The sequence below is a fragment of the Thamnophis sirtalis genome, unplaced genomic scaffold (assembly GCF_051295495.1).
Source record: "Thamnophis sirtalis isolate CommonGarterSnake01/CBP01778 unplaced genomic scaffold, rThaSir2_p1.2 scaffold_2, whole genome shotgun sequence".
Classification (NCBI taxonomy): domain Eukaryota; kingdom Metazoa; phylum Chordata; class Lepidosauria; order Squamata; family Natricidae; genus Thamnophis; species Thamnophis sirtalis.
The window spans coordinates 41,130,159-41,145,803 of NW_028261382.1; the positions used below are offsets into that span (position 1 = coordinate 41,130,159).

At 47.4% G+C, this 15,645-nt stretch overlaps 1 protein-coding gene across 3 annotated transcripts in view; it reads left to right on the top strand.

Annotated features, from left to right (window-relative positions):
* UBAP2L (ubiquitin associated protein 2 like) overlaps window positions 1-15,645 on the top strand; it is a 39,422-nt gene that overhangs the window by 4,927 nt on the left and 18,850 nt on the right. For 2 of the 3 annotated variants that reach the window (XM_087705091.1, XM_087705092.1), the window contains exons 2-13: window positions 240-369; window positions 2,133-2,210; window positions 3,446-3,556; window positions 4,968-5,139; window positions 7,059-7,154; window positions 7,401-7,446; window positions 8,194-8,303; window positions 10,122-10,181; window positions 12,813-12,865; window positions 12,967-13,052; window positions 13,976-14,147; window positions 14,727-14,955. In XM_087705091.1, the coding sequence (XP_087561217.1) occupies window positions 280-369; window positions 2,133-2,210; window positions 3,446-3,556; window positions 4,968-5,139; window positions 7,059-7,154; window positions 7,401-7,446; window positions 8,194-8,303; window positions 10,122-10,181; window positions 12,813-12,865; window positions 12,967-13,052; window positions 13,976-14,147; window positions 14,727-14,955 (1,303 nt within the window). In that variant the 5' untranslated portion in view covers window positions 240-279. The remainder of the gene's footprint in view (window positions 1-239; window positions 370-2,132; window positions 2,211-3,445; window positions 3,557-4,967; window positions 5,140-7,058; window positions 7,155-7,400; window positions 7,447-8,193; window positions 8,304-10,121; window positions 10,182-12,812; window positions 12,866-12,966; window positions 13,053-13,975; window positions 14,148-14,726; window positions 14,956-15,645) is intronic. The other variant, XM_087705093.1, reaches the window with a different exon arrangement.

Consider the following 15,645-nt stretch of genomic DNA (forward strand, 5'->3'; position numbering starts at 1 on the left):
GACGCAATCTCCTTTTGCGGCCTACTGATTCCCTTAACAACTGGGGCCAGCAAGGTCGTAAAACGAGGCAGGATTTCCTCTCCTAGCAGTGGAAATTTGGCGGCTAAATTGCAGTTGTTTTTAAGTTGAAGGATTACCTGTAGAGCACCTGATCTTTTTACGTTGACGGCTGGCGAAGAAAACCCTTTTAACGTTTTAACGCCTCTCTCTTTCCTTTTTTTTTTTTTTTTAATTTGCAGATTTCTGCCTTGTAAATACTGTTATTTGTATATACTGTAAATGATGACATCGGTAGGCACCAACCGAGCCCGGGGAAGCTGGGAGCAGACACAGACACAGACCCAGGCACAGCACAAGCAGAGGCCACAGGTGAGGGCGGGGCTAGCGGCGTCCTTGGAAACCGGGAGGTGCGCCCGGCGGAGGTGCTCGGCCTCTCCTTGCTCTTTCGGTTGTGCTGCCTTAGTGGCACCTGGCTTTTAACGTCTTTCTGGGAGACAAAGGTGCACCTTCTCCACCTTTCTTTGTTCTCACCCAAGAAGCCGAACTGGGGAGGGAGGGAGGGAGGGTGGAGTTTGGCTTTTGTAGAGGATAGCTGCCAGGGAAGGATGCCAGCAAGAGTTAAACTCCCCCCCCCCCCAGCCGCCTTTCTTAAGATGCAGCCAAGCATCTGGTTACCTGGGCAATCAAATTCCAGCCTGGTGGGTTAAACTCTTGATATTCGACTAGTTGCAAGGGATTGCCACGCCCGTGAATTGTGAAGTGTTTTGTCTTCCACCTCCCAAACGCTCTCAGCCTTGTCGGGGTTCATTCGAGGGAATTATTATTATTATGCTATAGTTTTATTAAGGGACCTGTCAGCACTCCTCCACTGAATAATTAGGAAAGAAAGCCACGAGACTCCATTGATAGAAATCAAGTGTACTTTTACTAATTATAAATGATTAGAAGCGTAGCAAAGCGAAAGACTGATTATTTAGGCGCGAAAGCGATTGATATATAGAATAACCCATTCCCCACCCCTTGGCATCCCAGTTACAGTCCAATCATAACTCTCCCAAGTGTCAGGTGTGAGATAACTTTGAAAGGCATCACCCAGATGGAATGTCGGTGCCGTTGGCCTTGGCGGGAAACCACCTCCGCATGCGCAGCAAGATAGGCAGCAAACTCCAGGATCCTCCTCCAGCACAATTAGTATTCCCCTCCCAAATACCATGCCCCCCCTCCCCCGTTTCAATGGCAGCCGAAGCAGCAGCAAAGCAGAGGCTGACAGGACCTGGTGGTTCAGGGGTTAAGACGCTGAGCTTGTCAATCAGAAAGGTCGGCGGTTTGAATCCCTAGCGCCGCGTAACGGAGTGAGCTCCCGTTACTTGTCCCAGCTTCTGCCAACCTAGCCATTCGAAAGCAGGTAAAGAAATGCAAGTCGAAAAATAGGGACCACCTTTGGTGGGAAGGGAACAGCGTTCCGTGGGCCTTCAGGGTTGAGCCATGCCAGCCACATGACCACAGAGACGTCTTCGGACAGCGCTGGCTCTTCGGCTTTAAAACAGAGATGAGCACCGCCCCCTAGAGTCGGGACGACTAGCGCATATGTGGATTTCGCAGACTGGATTTCGTGCCTAAAAGGGAACTAAAACTCACCATCTCCTGGTGATTGGCCCAAAGTCACCCAATCAGCTTTCATGCCTTAAGGCAGGACTAGAACTCCCAGTCTCCTGGCGATTGGCCCAAAGTCACCCAAGGGGACTTTCATGCCTAAAAGGGGACCTGAATGGCGATTGGCCCAAAGTCACTCTCCTAGCTTTCTTCCCTAAGGCGGGGCTTAGGAGGGGCTGGGAGGGGAGGGGTGAGTAGAGGCCAGCGAGTCGCCCCTCGATGTGAGTGACATTGAGTTGACCACGCCCATCCAGTCACATGACCACCTGCCACGCCCACCCAGCCGGTCATTAGGCAGATCGTATTAGTGGTCCGCGGGATTTTAAATTATGAATTCAGTGGTCCGAAAGATTGGTGACCCCCTGGTTTAGGGCACCTTACCTGAACAGTGTCAACTTACCTGTCTCTCCATTCTCCCCCCCCCCCTTTTGGGAATGCGAGCTTCTCATTTTTCCCTTTCTGGGTCTCTCTCATCCCAGGCCACTGCGGAGCAAATTCGGCTTGCCCAAATGATCTCGGACCACAACGATGCTGACTTTGAGGAGAAAGTGAAACAAGTAAGTCCTTTGGCCTCAGAAGAATAGAAGGAACCTTGGAGGCCATCTAGTCCCAACTCCCTGTCCAAGCAGGAGACCCCCATGCCATTTCAGACAATCTCATCTTGAAAACCTCCAGTGACGGAGCACCCACGACTTCTGGTGGCAGGCTGTTCCACTGGTTAATTGTTGTCCCCGTCAGGAAATCCATCCATCCATTCTTTGACAGCAGCACGAGGACGAATGGGTGCAGAAGTTGATAGGGTTGGTTGAAATGGCAAAATTGACTACTTTGATTTAAAAAAAAGACTAAAGTACTTTTGTTTCCACATGGGGATGGCTTCTGAACTTTGTGCTTGAAGTGGAAAAGAATGAAACTTTGATTTTGGGTTCTACCAATTAGATTGATAGGTCTTTATAGAAATGGCTTGTTCATATTATTATGGGGAAAAAAAATCTGTGATTTGATGTTAATGCCTTATTTTACTGCACCAGATTGAGTCGGACGTCAATGTTCCTTTTGTTCTTATCTTCCCCCTCTTCCTCCTCACCGTTTTCCTATTTACTTTCGTATTGTGTATCTTATTTTACAACTCAGTAAAAACCGTAAACCAGAAAAGCAAGTCGTTTTCTGAAAAAGGATGAAGGATATTTGAGATAAAAATAGAGTAAAAAACTAGGAACAGCAGTGCTTCAGGAAATTAACTGTTTGTGGTTCATGACTTGAGAGGGAGCGAAGCTGCTTTGGTTCAGGGTGGATAAAAAAAAACTATGATTTTTTAAAAAAAAAATTTAAAAAATCAGATTTTTAAAATTTAAATTGGATTTTTCAAAATTTAAATTGGATGTTTCTGATTTTTATCAAATTTATTTTAAACGCTTTTGGAATAAGTATCTTAAGATAGTTTTCTACTTAAGATACATTAATAATTAGTTTATTCAGCATGAAATGGAGCTTTAGTTATGTAGCATGAGGCTGTATAGTCTTGCAATATTTACATTTTTGGTAAATCATTCAAGACAACATGAACTGCATTGATGCATTCACACTATTTCACAGCACATATGATAGCTGCTCTTTAAAAATTATGATTTAAATTTAAAGCCTTTTTACTGGCGATTTAAATCAAATCCCCCCCCTTCTTGGGTTCCACCCTGAGCTACAAATAATTCTCTTTTATCCCTGTTTGTTTTCTATTTCTATTTGTTTCATTGCCGGAGACCCGTTCTCGTAATTTCCTTTTTTCCTTCCGCAGCTGATCGACATCACAGGGAAGAATCAGGACGAGTGTGTGATTGCCCTTCACGACTGCAACGGAGATGTCAACAGAGCCATCAACGTGCTGTTGGAGGGGAACCCAGACACGGTAGGCATGAGGCTCAGCTGGGCTGTGGCTGATTGGTTGGGTGGTCCGGCGGAGGGGAGAGACATTCCGTTCCGGCTCAGCGCGACGTACAAAACCCCATCAGGGCGGAGCGGTTGCTGAAAACGCCTTGGCTCTTTTAATTGCGGGTTGTACATTTTTGAATAATATAGGTAGCTCTCCGCTTACAACAGTTCATTTAATGACCGTTCAGAGTTCCAACGGCGCCGAGGAAGAAAAATATGACTTGACCGGTGCAGTATGGTCCCCTGATCAAAATTCAGGCGCCTGGCAAGTGACAACTCACGGTTAAGTGAGTTTTGCCCCTTTTTTCGCCCTTTCTCGCCACGGTCTTTCAGTGAATTCCTTTCAAGTTGTTCTGTTAGTCACACGGTTGTTAAAGTGATTCCGGCTTTCCCATTGATTTGGCTCCTCCGAAGGGAGGATCACATGGCCCTGTGACACTCCCAACCGTCGTAAATATGAGTCAGTTTGCCGAGCGTCTGGATTTTGATCCTGCGGCCACGGGGATGCCGCCCTCTGAGGTGGATAAGCTCTAGAAATTGGGTGGGTGGGTGGATGGATAGAGAAAAAGAAAAAGAGGGATGGACGGATGGATGCATCGAGCGAGAAAGAAATGAGTGGATAGATGGAGAAAGTGAGAAGGAGAAAGTGGAATGGGTGGATGGATGGATGGATAGAAAGAAAGCGAGAGATGGGTGGATGGATGGATAGAGAAAGCAAGCAAAGAGGGATGGATGGATGGATGGATGGATAGAGAGCGAGGGGTGGGTGGATGAATGGATAGAGAAAGCAAGAAAGATGGGATGGGTGGATGGATAGAGAATGAGGGGTGGATGGATAGACAAAGTGAGAAAGAAAGAGGGATGGATGGATGGATAGACTGAGAAAGAAAGGGATGGATGGATAGACAAAGTAAGAAAGAAAGAGGGATGGATAGAGAAAGCGGGTGGATGGATAGATAGAAAGAGAAAGAGGGATGGGTGGATGGATGGATAGACAGAAAGAAGGATGGGTGGATGGATAGACAAAGTGAGAAAGAGAAAGAAGGATGGGTGGATGGATAGACAAAGTGAGAAAGAAAGCGGGTGGATGGATAGATAGCAAAGTGAGAAAGAGAAAGAGGGATGGGTGGATGGATGGATAGACAGAAAGAGAAAGAGGGATGGGTGGATGGATGAATAAAGAAAGCAAGAAAGAAAGAAGGATGGGTATGTGTGTGGATTTTACACTTTCACTATGTGTGAAAATCGCTCTTGTGTCCCCTTTTGCCCAACCTGAATGCCGTCGCAACATTGAAACACGGTCATTGAAACAAACGAGAGCCTCCTGCCTTGTCCCCTGCATCAAAAATGCCCTTTTACCCCCCCCCTCCCTCCCTTTGATCTTTTAGCACTCCTGGGAAATGGTGGGGAAGAAGAAAGGCGTGTCGGGACAGAAAGACAACGGGCAGACGGAACCCAGCGAAGAAGGCAAAGAGAACCGGGAAAAAGAGCGGGACTTCAGCCGGCGACGGGGGAGCGGCTTGCCCCGAAGAGGCCGCGGAGCCAGCCGTGGGAGAGAATGTAGGCCCCTGATTCTGCTGCATACAAAGCAATAGACCCTCCGAAGGAGAGGTGCAAAAGGTTCCTTTCCGGCATTTGTGACTCCCAAATCAGGGCCCGTATTCCGTTCCCCCACCCCTTCCGTCACCCACCCACCCCTACCCAGGAGGTGGCTTTGGCGGCTTCCACCGTGACAGGAAGTCGGTCCATTCCCCTTCCTCCCCCCCGCCCCAATGCTCTCACTGTCTCCCGCCAGGGGAGACTGTTAAGAGCAAAATCGGCTGTTGGGAGACTCTCCTCGCGGCTGTTCAGAGAGAGAAAGGACAGCAGGATATAGAAAATCAAGAGGGGACGTTTTGTTATTCTGGAAACCGGTTGCTTATTTCTTCCCCCCTCCCCTTTTTTTAAAAAAAGAAATAAATCTCTCATGGAATTATATCCTGGCTGAGAAAGGCATAGAAGGGAGGGGTTTTGGGGAGGGGAAAATGCCTTCATATAATTACTGTATTTTTTCAGAGGATAAGACGCACCTTTCCCCCACCAAAAAAGGGTGAAAATCTGGGTGCGTCTTATACACTGAACGCTGCATTTTTGGCCTACCCAAATCCCGCCCTCTTTGCAAAAATGGACGTGCGTAGCCTTTAGGAGGCTTCCGAAGTGCTCCTGGGGAGGGCAAAAAACGGGCTGTTTTTGCTCGCTTTTGCCCCCTCCCCAGGAACACTCTACCAGCCTCCCAAAGTTCTGTGTGTGTGCCTTGTGTGTGTGTGTGTGTGCACGCACACAAAAACTAAGGCATGCAGAGAGTTTGGGAGACCTGCAGAGTGCAAAAACTTTTTTTATTTTTTATTTACCTCTTCAAAATCATGGTGCGTCTTATACTCCGATGCGTCTTATAGTCCAAAAATACAGTAAATCTCTTGTGGAATTATATCCAGGCATCCTGGCTGAGAAAGTCATGGGGTTTTTTTTGGGGGGGGGGGGGAGAAATGCCTTGATATAATTAGTCCTTGAACTGTGGATGAGTTAAATGTGCAGTCCGGCAGAACTACTTCTGCTGATTGCCGGCTGCCGGTGGTTTGGCAGATCGAATCTCGCCAGGTTCAATGTCGACTCAGCCTTGCGTCCTTCCGGGGTCGGTAAAATGACCCAGATTGTTGTGGGGGGGTGGGTAGACCGACTCTGTAATCTGTAAACAGGATATAAGTCTAAGGGCTGTGGCTAATTCCAGCCTTCCTCAACAGGTGGTCCTTGTCTTACGACCACAATTGAGCCCCCAAATTTATATTGCTTAAACGAGGCAGTGGTGAAGTGAGTTTGGCCCCGTTTTTACGACTCGTCTTGGCTCACTCTTGTTCAGCGAAACGCTGCCGTGGTTAAGCGAGGAACACAGTTGTTAAAGTGAATCTGGCCGCCTCATGGATTTTGCTGGTCGGGAGGTCACAAAAGGGGACCGTGTGTTTCACGCACACACCCAACCGTCATAAATACGAGTCAAAGTTGCCAAGTGTCTGGCATTTTATCACGTGACGGTGTGGGGGGGGGTTGCAACGGTCATATAAAAATGTGGGGGGGAAACGGTCCTCTGTTGTAAGTCCGGCACTGCCTATCGAGTTTATTCTCTTGGGAATCGTTTAATTTTGTGCTTCGGAGGTTCAGCTTAAAAGAACCGGGGTACAACGAATGGGTACAATTGCACGCCGGACTGCGGCTTTCTCTATACCACAACCGTACCACCGTGTGGCTAGTTTTTTTGCCCCTGGTCATTGCCACGCTTGAGGCACAACCGAGTCAGTTTTCAAGAGGCCCCGATTTTGATCCGCGCGGGTGCTCGGTCTTGCGTCGAGCCCCCCCATGGCTTTTTCCTTCCATATTTCCCCTCCTCTCTCTCTGTCCCCGGTTCCTCGCTTGCAAATCTCCCAACGCCTCGTTGTCTTTTGCAGTTCGGGGCCAAGAGAACGGACTGGATGGCAGCAAGACAAGTGGATCTTCTGGCAGAGGGACGGAGAGAGGCCGGCGGGGACGTGGGCGAGGCAGAGGTGAGAGCCAGGAAGCCCAGGTGGCCCATCCGTAACCCTGCCACAGATCATGGTTTGTTGAGCAATTTAAGCCAAACCAATCTCGTAAACGGCTCCTTAAGAGTCGAAATTTTAAACAGGAGTTCCTCGTCTCTTTTCGTTGGCCTGGCTTGGCTACTAAGCCATTCAACCTGGTTTAAAAGCAGGCCCTGGGTAACCCACGAGTGTCGGAGGGCATTCTAACAGACCATTTCTTTGTCTCTTCAGGCGGATCTGGACGACGGGGAGGAAGATTTTCTGCCCAAGGCATGGGGTAAGCTCCCCTCTGGGTTGGTGAGTTGGTTCCGTTAAAAAATATCCATGACTGGGAAGAGACATGGGAACAAGGTCCGCCAATGAACAGGCAGAGCAACTAAAGTCAGCCGATGGGAGCTTCTGTGCAGAGAATTGAGACAGAAACTTGAGCAGCCTGCTGCTCTGAGAAGTAAACTAGCAGCCTGCCTGGGCTTGTCTGCATGAAAACGAAGCCAGCGGTGTTTGCCTGCAACTCCTGCCTTGTGTTTCCTCGGAAGAACCACCTGTTGGCACTGTAACATTTATTCATCTCTTATGTATATAAAGAAGTTAATCGATCCAGCTGAATCAGTTATCTGCGTGTGATTCCTGGATTTGAATTTATGCAACCAACTCTAAAAGGTTTCATGTCCGATGAAGCTGCATTCCAGGCAGCAGAAGGTTGCAATAAATATGGGAGTGTCCCATAACACACACCCTACCTTCCCCCCTCCTCCCCCCCCCCCCAATTCTGGGTGGATCAGACAGATGTCACTGGGACAAACACGGTCCTTCCAATAAGATCAGCCACAAACTCAAGACGTGTTACCGGTCCCTTGTGAGGAGACTTGACTTCAGATGGATTTGTGAAGGGCTGATTCACAAATCCATCTCAAGTCTCCTCACCAGGGGCTAGCAACCCATCTTGGCTCGATCATGTCTCAAGAGAACAGCCTCCTGATGATGTTTCTTTGCTTCCTCTCCCTCTCCCCCCCCTCCCCCTTAGGACTTTCAACCCCGCCGACTATGCAGAACCCACCAGCACGGACGAAGGTTACGGCAATAACAGCAACACATGGAACAGCACGGGAAGTTTTGAGCCGGATGATGGGACGAGTGAGTGACCGGGATCCGGTACTGCCTTGGTTTGGGGTGGGGTAGGGGGCTAGATCTCCTTCCAAACCAGACCGGGGTCGGGGGGGAAATTGCCTTGGTCTGGAGGGGGGGGTCTTCCAGCTGCTATGAGCCTCAGTTATAAATGGTTGTTTAAGTGGATCTGCTTTCCCCATCACTTTCCAGTTTGTAAGAATTGTTGGGGGTCTGAAACCCCAGGGAGTGGGGAGGGGGATGTAATCCCAAACTCTTTAGATTTAGAAGCATTTAAACACCCCCACGATAGCCCTGAAATATATATATATATATACCAACCCTTGGTATGCCCAAATATGGGAGGAAGATCACTACTTCCATTCTCTGTCCTTCGGCTCGTCACAAGAGACCATCCAGACAGAAACCCAATATTTTTTTACTGTTGCCTTTTTGTTACATTTGTTATATTTGTGCTGATAAATAAATAAAGGGAGACTAGTATAGATCTATTTCAAGCTATTTAGCTCTCATCAGCTAGCCGTTCGATTCCCAGCAAGGGTATGGCTAGCTGATGAAAGCTAAATAGCTTGAAATAGATCTATACTAGTCTTCCTTTATTTATTTATCAGCACAAATATAACACACACACACACACACATATATATATATATACACATACACACATACATACATACACACACACACATACACATACACACATACATACATACATACATACATACATACATACATATATACATATATATATACATATATATATATATGATAGAAGATCCAAGTTAGTTTCTTTTAATCCTGCTTTGGGGATTTGCTGGATAATCTTAATTTTTCATGCTAATTTTGTAGAATTGTTCAAAACGCTTTTCATGTTCCCCTTCTGTTGTGAAATCTGCTGGAACAAGGACGGGGGAGGGGGATGCCCCCCCCCCACATTCTTAACTGAAGGTAGTCCTTGATTTACGACCACAACCGAGCCTTGAAATTATGTCTCCAAGCGAGACATTGGTTTAGTGGTTGTCCGATTTTCCTTGCCACCGTTTGCTGCGGTTGCATTAAGTCGTTTTAAGTGAATCCGGCTTCCCCATCGGAAGGTCGCATCCCCTGACTCTCCCCCGGAGCACCCCCACCGTCATAAATATGAGTCAGTTGCCAAGCACCGGAGTTTTGATCGCGTGGCCGACGGGGATGTCGCAAGTGTTGAGAAAACACTTCCCCGGCGGGTTTGACCAGTTTGATGCTAGGCAGAGGCCGATATTTCTATCTCTCTGGCCACACTTGAGAATATTATCTGCTGAACAAAACTCCGCTCTGGCAACGGGAAAGGAATCCGGCCAGTGAAAACACTCTGCTAGCTCCATTCAGTTGCCCAGACTCCACCCGCGCAAGGGATTATTGGGTCATTAAATGAAGATGACGATGGTTTAGAGTGCTTTGCAGGAAGACTTTCTAACCCCCCCTGGCCGCCCCCCCAATGCCTGGGCAACCATCGCAATAGAACAAAACAAAAAAAAACAAAATTTAAGGAAAGGGGTCATACATCCCTCTGTCTATTTCACCCTTTCTTGTCTAGAACTCCCACTTCCCTCTTCCATAAGATTTACATCCTGTCGTTCCCCCCCCCCTTCTGATTAGTTAGCACCATTTGAGCTTGTATCCCCCTCCCCACTTTTAATTTGATCAATATCCACAGGTACGGGCTTGGGGGGGGGGGCTGGCGGCGGTGGTGGTGGGGGAGCGGGGGCGCCTCGTCTCACCTTTCGAAGTATTTTGACCGTTTTATACTGTTTTTTGTTCTTTTTCTTTCCTTGTTGTGTTTTGTTTCAGGAGTTGATTACATTAGGGGCGAGGGGTCAAATTATCCCCGAAAATTTGACACTGCTCCTGGTACGAGAAATCCAGGGGCACTTAAATGCCCTTGGATCTCTTTTTTTTTATCTCTTATCTTTTTTTTTTAAAAAAATCTTTTAAAATAAGCTGGAATTTATCTGTGGATATGTTTAACTGTCTTGTCTTTTTTCCTCTCTCCTCTTTCATCTGTTTCCCTCTGTTTTGTTCACTTTAATATTTTAAAAGTTACGTGCCTGTTGCTTTTTACCACTAATGCTTTTACTCCTGGCATCCCCAAGGGGTTTTTTGGGGGTGGGTGGGAGGAACTGACCCTTCCTTGTTGAAGTAAAAATTAGCTTTGATTTTCCCAGATTGGTGGTTTTAAGGATGGTTATGGTTTGGGAAATAATGTGGTTTTAAAATCTAAACTAATATTAACGAATTTAAGAAGAAAAGTTGTTCTTCATCCCTCACCAAGCATTAAAATGCCATTTATTTCACGTGTGGGGTCGGGAAAACAGTTGTAAAAATTGGTCTGTTTAGACAGATCCTTCTGGATCTACTGGGGTGATCCAGATTTCCACCAGTGGATCCCAAATTATTCCAACGGGTTGAATTCACCTTGGGCTAAGTCCCTCGGCTGTCTACGGCTAAGTCCCTCGGATTCTTTTTACCAACTAGTATTGTTTTCTGGTGTTCTCCTTGGTCTACACGACTTAAAATATGATGCATAAATAAATAAATAGCTAAATAGATGAATGAAGCATTGTGAATTTCCTAAAGCGAGCCTTCGCATTGCCTACAATTTATGACCAATCTAGAATTGGAAAACTTAGTGTGGGCCTGAGCTTTTAAGAATGCTTTCCTGCAAGGACATGGGTGCTAAATTTAAAAATAAAAAAAATAACTGGAGTTTTAGTAAAGGGTCAAGATAATAACGGACCTTCTTGGTGTCAATTGCTCGATTAAAAACCCTTCCAAAGATTAATCTGCCTCTCTCTAAACATTCTTCACCGCCTCTCTTCTTATGCCCGACCCTGTTAATTGACCCACGGTGGGGCTTGGCAGTGCGGGGGAGGGGGGGAAAGGAAGCTGGCAGAAACTACGGTAGATATTTATATATTTTATAACAGCCCAGAGCCTTGTGGTGTGTGATTTCCCTTCTGCTGCCTTTTCCTGGACCTTGAAATGAACTTTTGAAAGTTTATCTACTGGAAAAAGGGGGTTTAGTCTGTTGCCTCTTGAGTCGGGATGTGGGCGGTTTCCGTGCTCTTTTCAGTCCAAAGTACTTAAAACACCGTCCGTCACTAACTGGAGGTGTTTTGTGTGTTTTGGCCACCGTCCTGTTTAGGGGAGACGGCCAAGCCAGTTTCATTTGGTGTACCAGTCTTAACACGTATTCCTCGCAGGAAGAGAAGGACGACTAATTTTTCCATATATATATGCATGCCACAAAAAAAATCCCAATACCCTGCACCATTTTTTTTTATCCTTAAGCTTAGAATCTGTGTCCAATGACAGAGTCTGTGTCCCTGCCCTGCTGTCCCTAATCATCCTGTCACGGGAGAAATGAGAAAGAAAGATAATTCCAGAAGAACTTGGGAAGCCATCGGAGTTAGAAGCTGGCTTAGAGTTGGGGGATAGTTAGATGCTAATGGTTAAGATCTAGGTGGTTGGATCTACCTTAGAATCGAGGATGGTTACATCTTGATGAACTAGATCTGACTTAGATTGGGGGTGGTTAGTTTTTTGATAACTAGACCTAGCTTAGATTTGGGAAGGGTTAGATCTTGATTAGATTTAGATGATTAGATCTAGCGTAGATTTGGGAATGGTTAGATCTTCACGACTAGATCTAATTTGGGTTGGGGATGCTTAGATTTTGATTAGATCTAGCATAGACTCGGGAATGGTTAGATCTTGATGACTAGATCTAACAGGTTGGATCTAGATGATTAGATCTAGCGTAGATTTGGGGATGGTTACATCTTGATCAGATCTAACTTAGATTGGGGGATGGTTAGATCTCGATGATTAGATCTAGTATGGACTTGGGATTGGTTAGATCTAAGTTAGGTTGGGGAAGGTTAGATCTTGATTAGATCTAGCATAGATCTGGGAATGGTTAGATCTTGATGATTAGACCTAGCTTAGACTTGCAGATAATTAGATCTTGATGATTAGATCTTGATTAGATCTAGCTTAGAGTCGGGAATAGTTAGATCCTGGGGATTAGATCTTGACGATTAGACCTATCTTAGATTTGCAGATGATTAGATCTTGATTAGATCTAGCTTAGACTCGGGAATAGTTAGATCCTGGGGAATTAGATCTTGATGATTAGACCTAGTTTAATCTTGGGGATTATTCAGTCTTTGCAGAGTTACATGTCAGGGCAAAGCCCCCGAAGTTCATCTCTCCCGTGGGGGTCCCAGGGTCCAGCCTCTTTGCTTTGGTGGTGGGTGGGGTGAGGGGGGATTGTATGTTGAGCTGCTGTGCCCCCGCCTTTCTCTGCCTCCTCCCCCCCCCCAGCTTCTGTCTGTCTGAGCAAGGATTGCCACCTGCTTAGCTCTTTGCATTGCTCTTTGACAATTCCCTCCTTCTCCTCCTCTGTTTTGTAAGCGGTGTTGAAACAGGCTCCCCCCCACCCCCACCCCTCACCTTTGATCTCTGGCTCTTCCTTGACAGGTGCCTGGAGGACAGCAACGGAGGAGTGGGGGACTGAGGACTGGAATGAAGATGTAGGTAAACCCTCCCTCCCCAATTCCTTTTTCTGACTTTCTGCTGACCGAACCTGGGCAGGTTTCATTGCATTCTCTCTCTCTCTCTCTCTCTGCTCCAGCTTTCAGAAACGAAGATCTTCACTGCCTCCAACGTCTCCACAGTGCCGCTGCCTGTGGAAAATGTGACCATCACAGCTGGACAGAGGTGATTCCTTTTGTCTCTCTCTCTCTCTGTCTCCCCCCTCTCTCTGTGTGTCTCTCTCTCTATCTCTTTCTCTCTCATTCTGTGTGTGTCTCTGTCTGTCTCTCTCTTTCTCCCTCTCCGAGCTTGGCTGCTTTCTTGCCACACCTTTCATATCAACTATGATACGGTATCCTAGTTGATATCAACTCGGTAATATCATCCGTGCTGAAAAAAGGAGTGGGGTTTGTGTTGAGGAGGAGGATTGCAGGATCCTTCGGGCTCTCTTGAGCTTGAGTAGTTTTCTGACAGAAAGTTCATGACCAAACTAAGGTAACATCAGTGTTAGACCGAGTAAGGCTTGTGGAGAGGAGGAGGAGGAGGAGGAGGAAGAGAATGTGGGGTCCTTGGTGCTCTCTGAGCTGGGTGGTTTTCTTGCAGACGTTTCGTGACCCAACTGGGTAACATCATCAGTGGTGGAAGGGAGTGGGGTATTCAGAGTGGAGGGGGAAGACTGTGGGCTCCTGGGTGCTCTCTGTGCTTGGTGGTTTTCTTGCAGACGTTTCATGACCCAACTAGGTAACATCAGCACTGTACAGTAGAAGCCATTTTAAAGCGGTACAGCAGAAGCCATTTTACAGCGGTACAGTAGAAACCATTTTACAGTGGTACAGTAGAAGCCATTTTACAGCGATACAGTAGAAGGCATTTTACAGTTGTACAGTAGAAGGCATTTTACAGTGGTACAATAGAAACCAATTTACAGCAATACAGTAGAAGGCATTTTAAGGCACAACAGGATGTATCTTAACAGAACAGGCACACACACACACACAGAGCCATATTTATATATATATATATTTGATCAATCGGTCAGTCGATTTATATAACCACCACCACCCCCGCCTCCACTTCAAGGAGTGACTCCTGGTGTTCTCCCCATCTAGAATCGACCTTGCAGTGCTCTTAGGGAAGACACCTTCCTCGCTGGAGAACGAATCTCCCAACTTGGATTCCTCCCAAGCGCCGGCTCTCAACCAGCCCCTGGTCTTCAGCAATTCGAAGCAAAGTACCGTCTCTCAGTCTGCTTCGGCCAACACTTTCTCCCACCACGGCATGGTAAGGAAACGGCCCGCGTGTCCCTTTTTCGGTTTCCTGAACCGGCCTTCCCAATTAAAATCTTTTTTTTTTTTTAATATGAGCCGAGGTGGCGCAGTGGTTAAATGCAGCACTGCAGGCTACTTCAGCTGACTGCAGTTCTGCAGTTCGGCTGTTCAAATCTCACCAGCTCAAGGTTGACTCAGCCTTCCATCCTTTCCGAGGTGGGTGAAATGAGGACCCGGATTGTTGTTGGGGGCGATATGCTGACTCTGTAAACTGCTTAGAGAGGGCTGAAAGCCCTATGAAGCGGTATATAAGTCTAACTGCTATTGCTATTAATCTCTGCAGCCAGGAAGAGGACGCGTGGAGGCCGAAGGGTGGGGGGGCGGTGCGTGGGCGGGGCTATATTCGGAGTATAAGACGCACCCAAATTTTCAGCCTCTTTTAGGGGGGTGGGTGGGAGAGTGCATCTTATACGCCGAAAAGTCCGTTATTTTTAATTTAGTTTCTTGGAAAGAATGGCGTCTTTTGAGTTGAGAAATCTTATTTTGAGAACCCGCATTGATTGGTGGCCGTGCGTCCTTCTCCCCGCTCCAGGTCGGCATGCTGGCAAAGGGCTTCAGCGAAGTGGGGGAGGGGAAGAGCAGCAGCAGTGCCGCCGCCACCGCCACCACCACGACCGGCTCTCAGTTCCTGGAGCAGTTCAAGACCGCCCAGGCCCTGGCCCAGCTGGCTGCCCAACATCCCCAGCCCTCCGGAAGCAGCAACGCGGCCTCCTCGTGGGAGATCGGCAGCACGGGCCAATCCACTTCCCTTGTGCAGTATGGTAAGATGTCCCAGCTGGGGGCGGGGGGGGGGGGCGGAAGAGAGGAGCTGTAATGAGATGCGGGAAGGGCTTAGGAGACAAGTGGGAGACACTGCCTAGGGAACCATCGGATAAGAGACAGCTGAGCCCTCAGCTGCATAACAGGCAGAGCAAAAAAAGCTCACAAAAAGGTGGCGGGAGAACTATCCTTTCAGCCTTCAAAGAAGCTTCTGGTAAAGTTTAACCTTACGATAAAGTAGAATTAACTCATCTATGGGATGAATTGGCTAAGGAGATAAAGAAGAAATGCTTATTCTGTCCAAGAGCCTGAAGCAAACTCCTCCTCCTGCCAAAAAAGCCCCTTTTATTAATTTGCTGTGAATTCTGCTCATTCCCATCCAGCAAAGTCTTATCAAGGGAGGATTTACGGTCACAGACCTTATCTGGCTTGGAGAGCTGCCAGGCCGATATCTGTAAAACTTGGCAAGGAGTTTTGGAGAGTCACGAACCAATTAAGCGAACTGATGGTCTCCTGCAAACTCCACTCCCCTGTCGCTCCTCTTTTATTCCCTCTGGGAAGGGCCATTCACCGTCCACTTGTGGCCTTCCTCCCGAGTCGCCCCCTGTTCTTTAGCTGTTCCCTTCATCTGGCCACTGTGCATACGCACACTGGGAACAGGCTCCAGCTGTTCTTCTGCCCCACTGATGTCT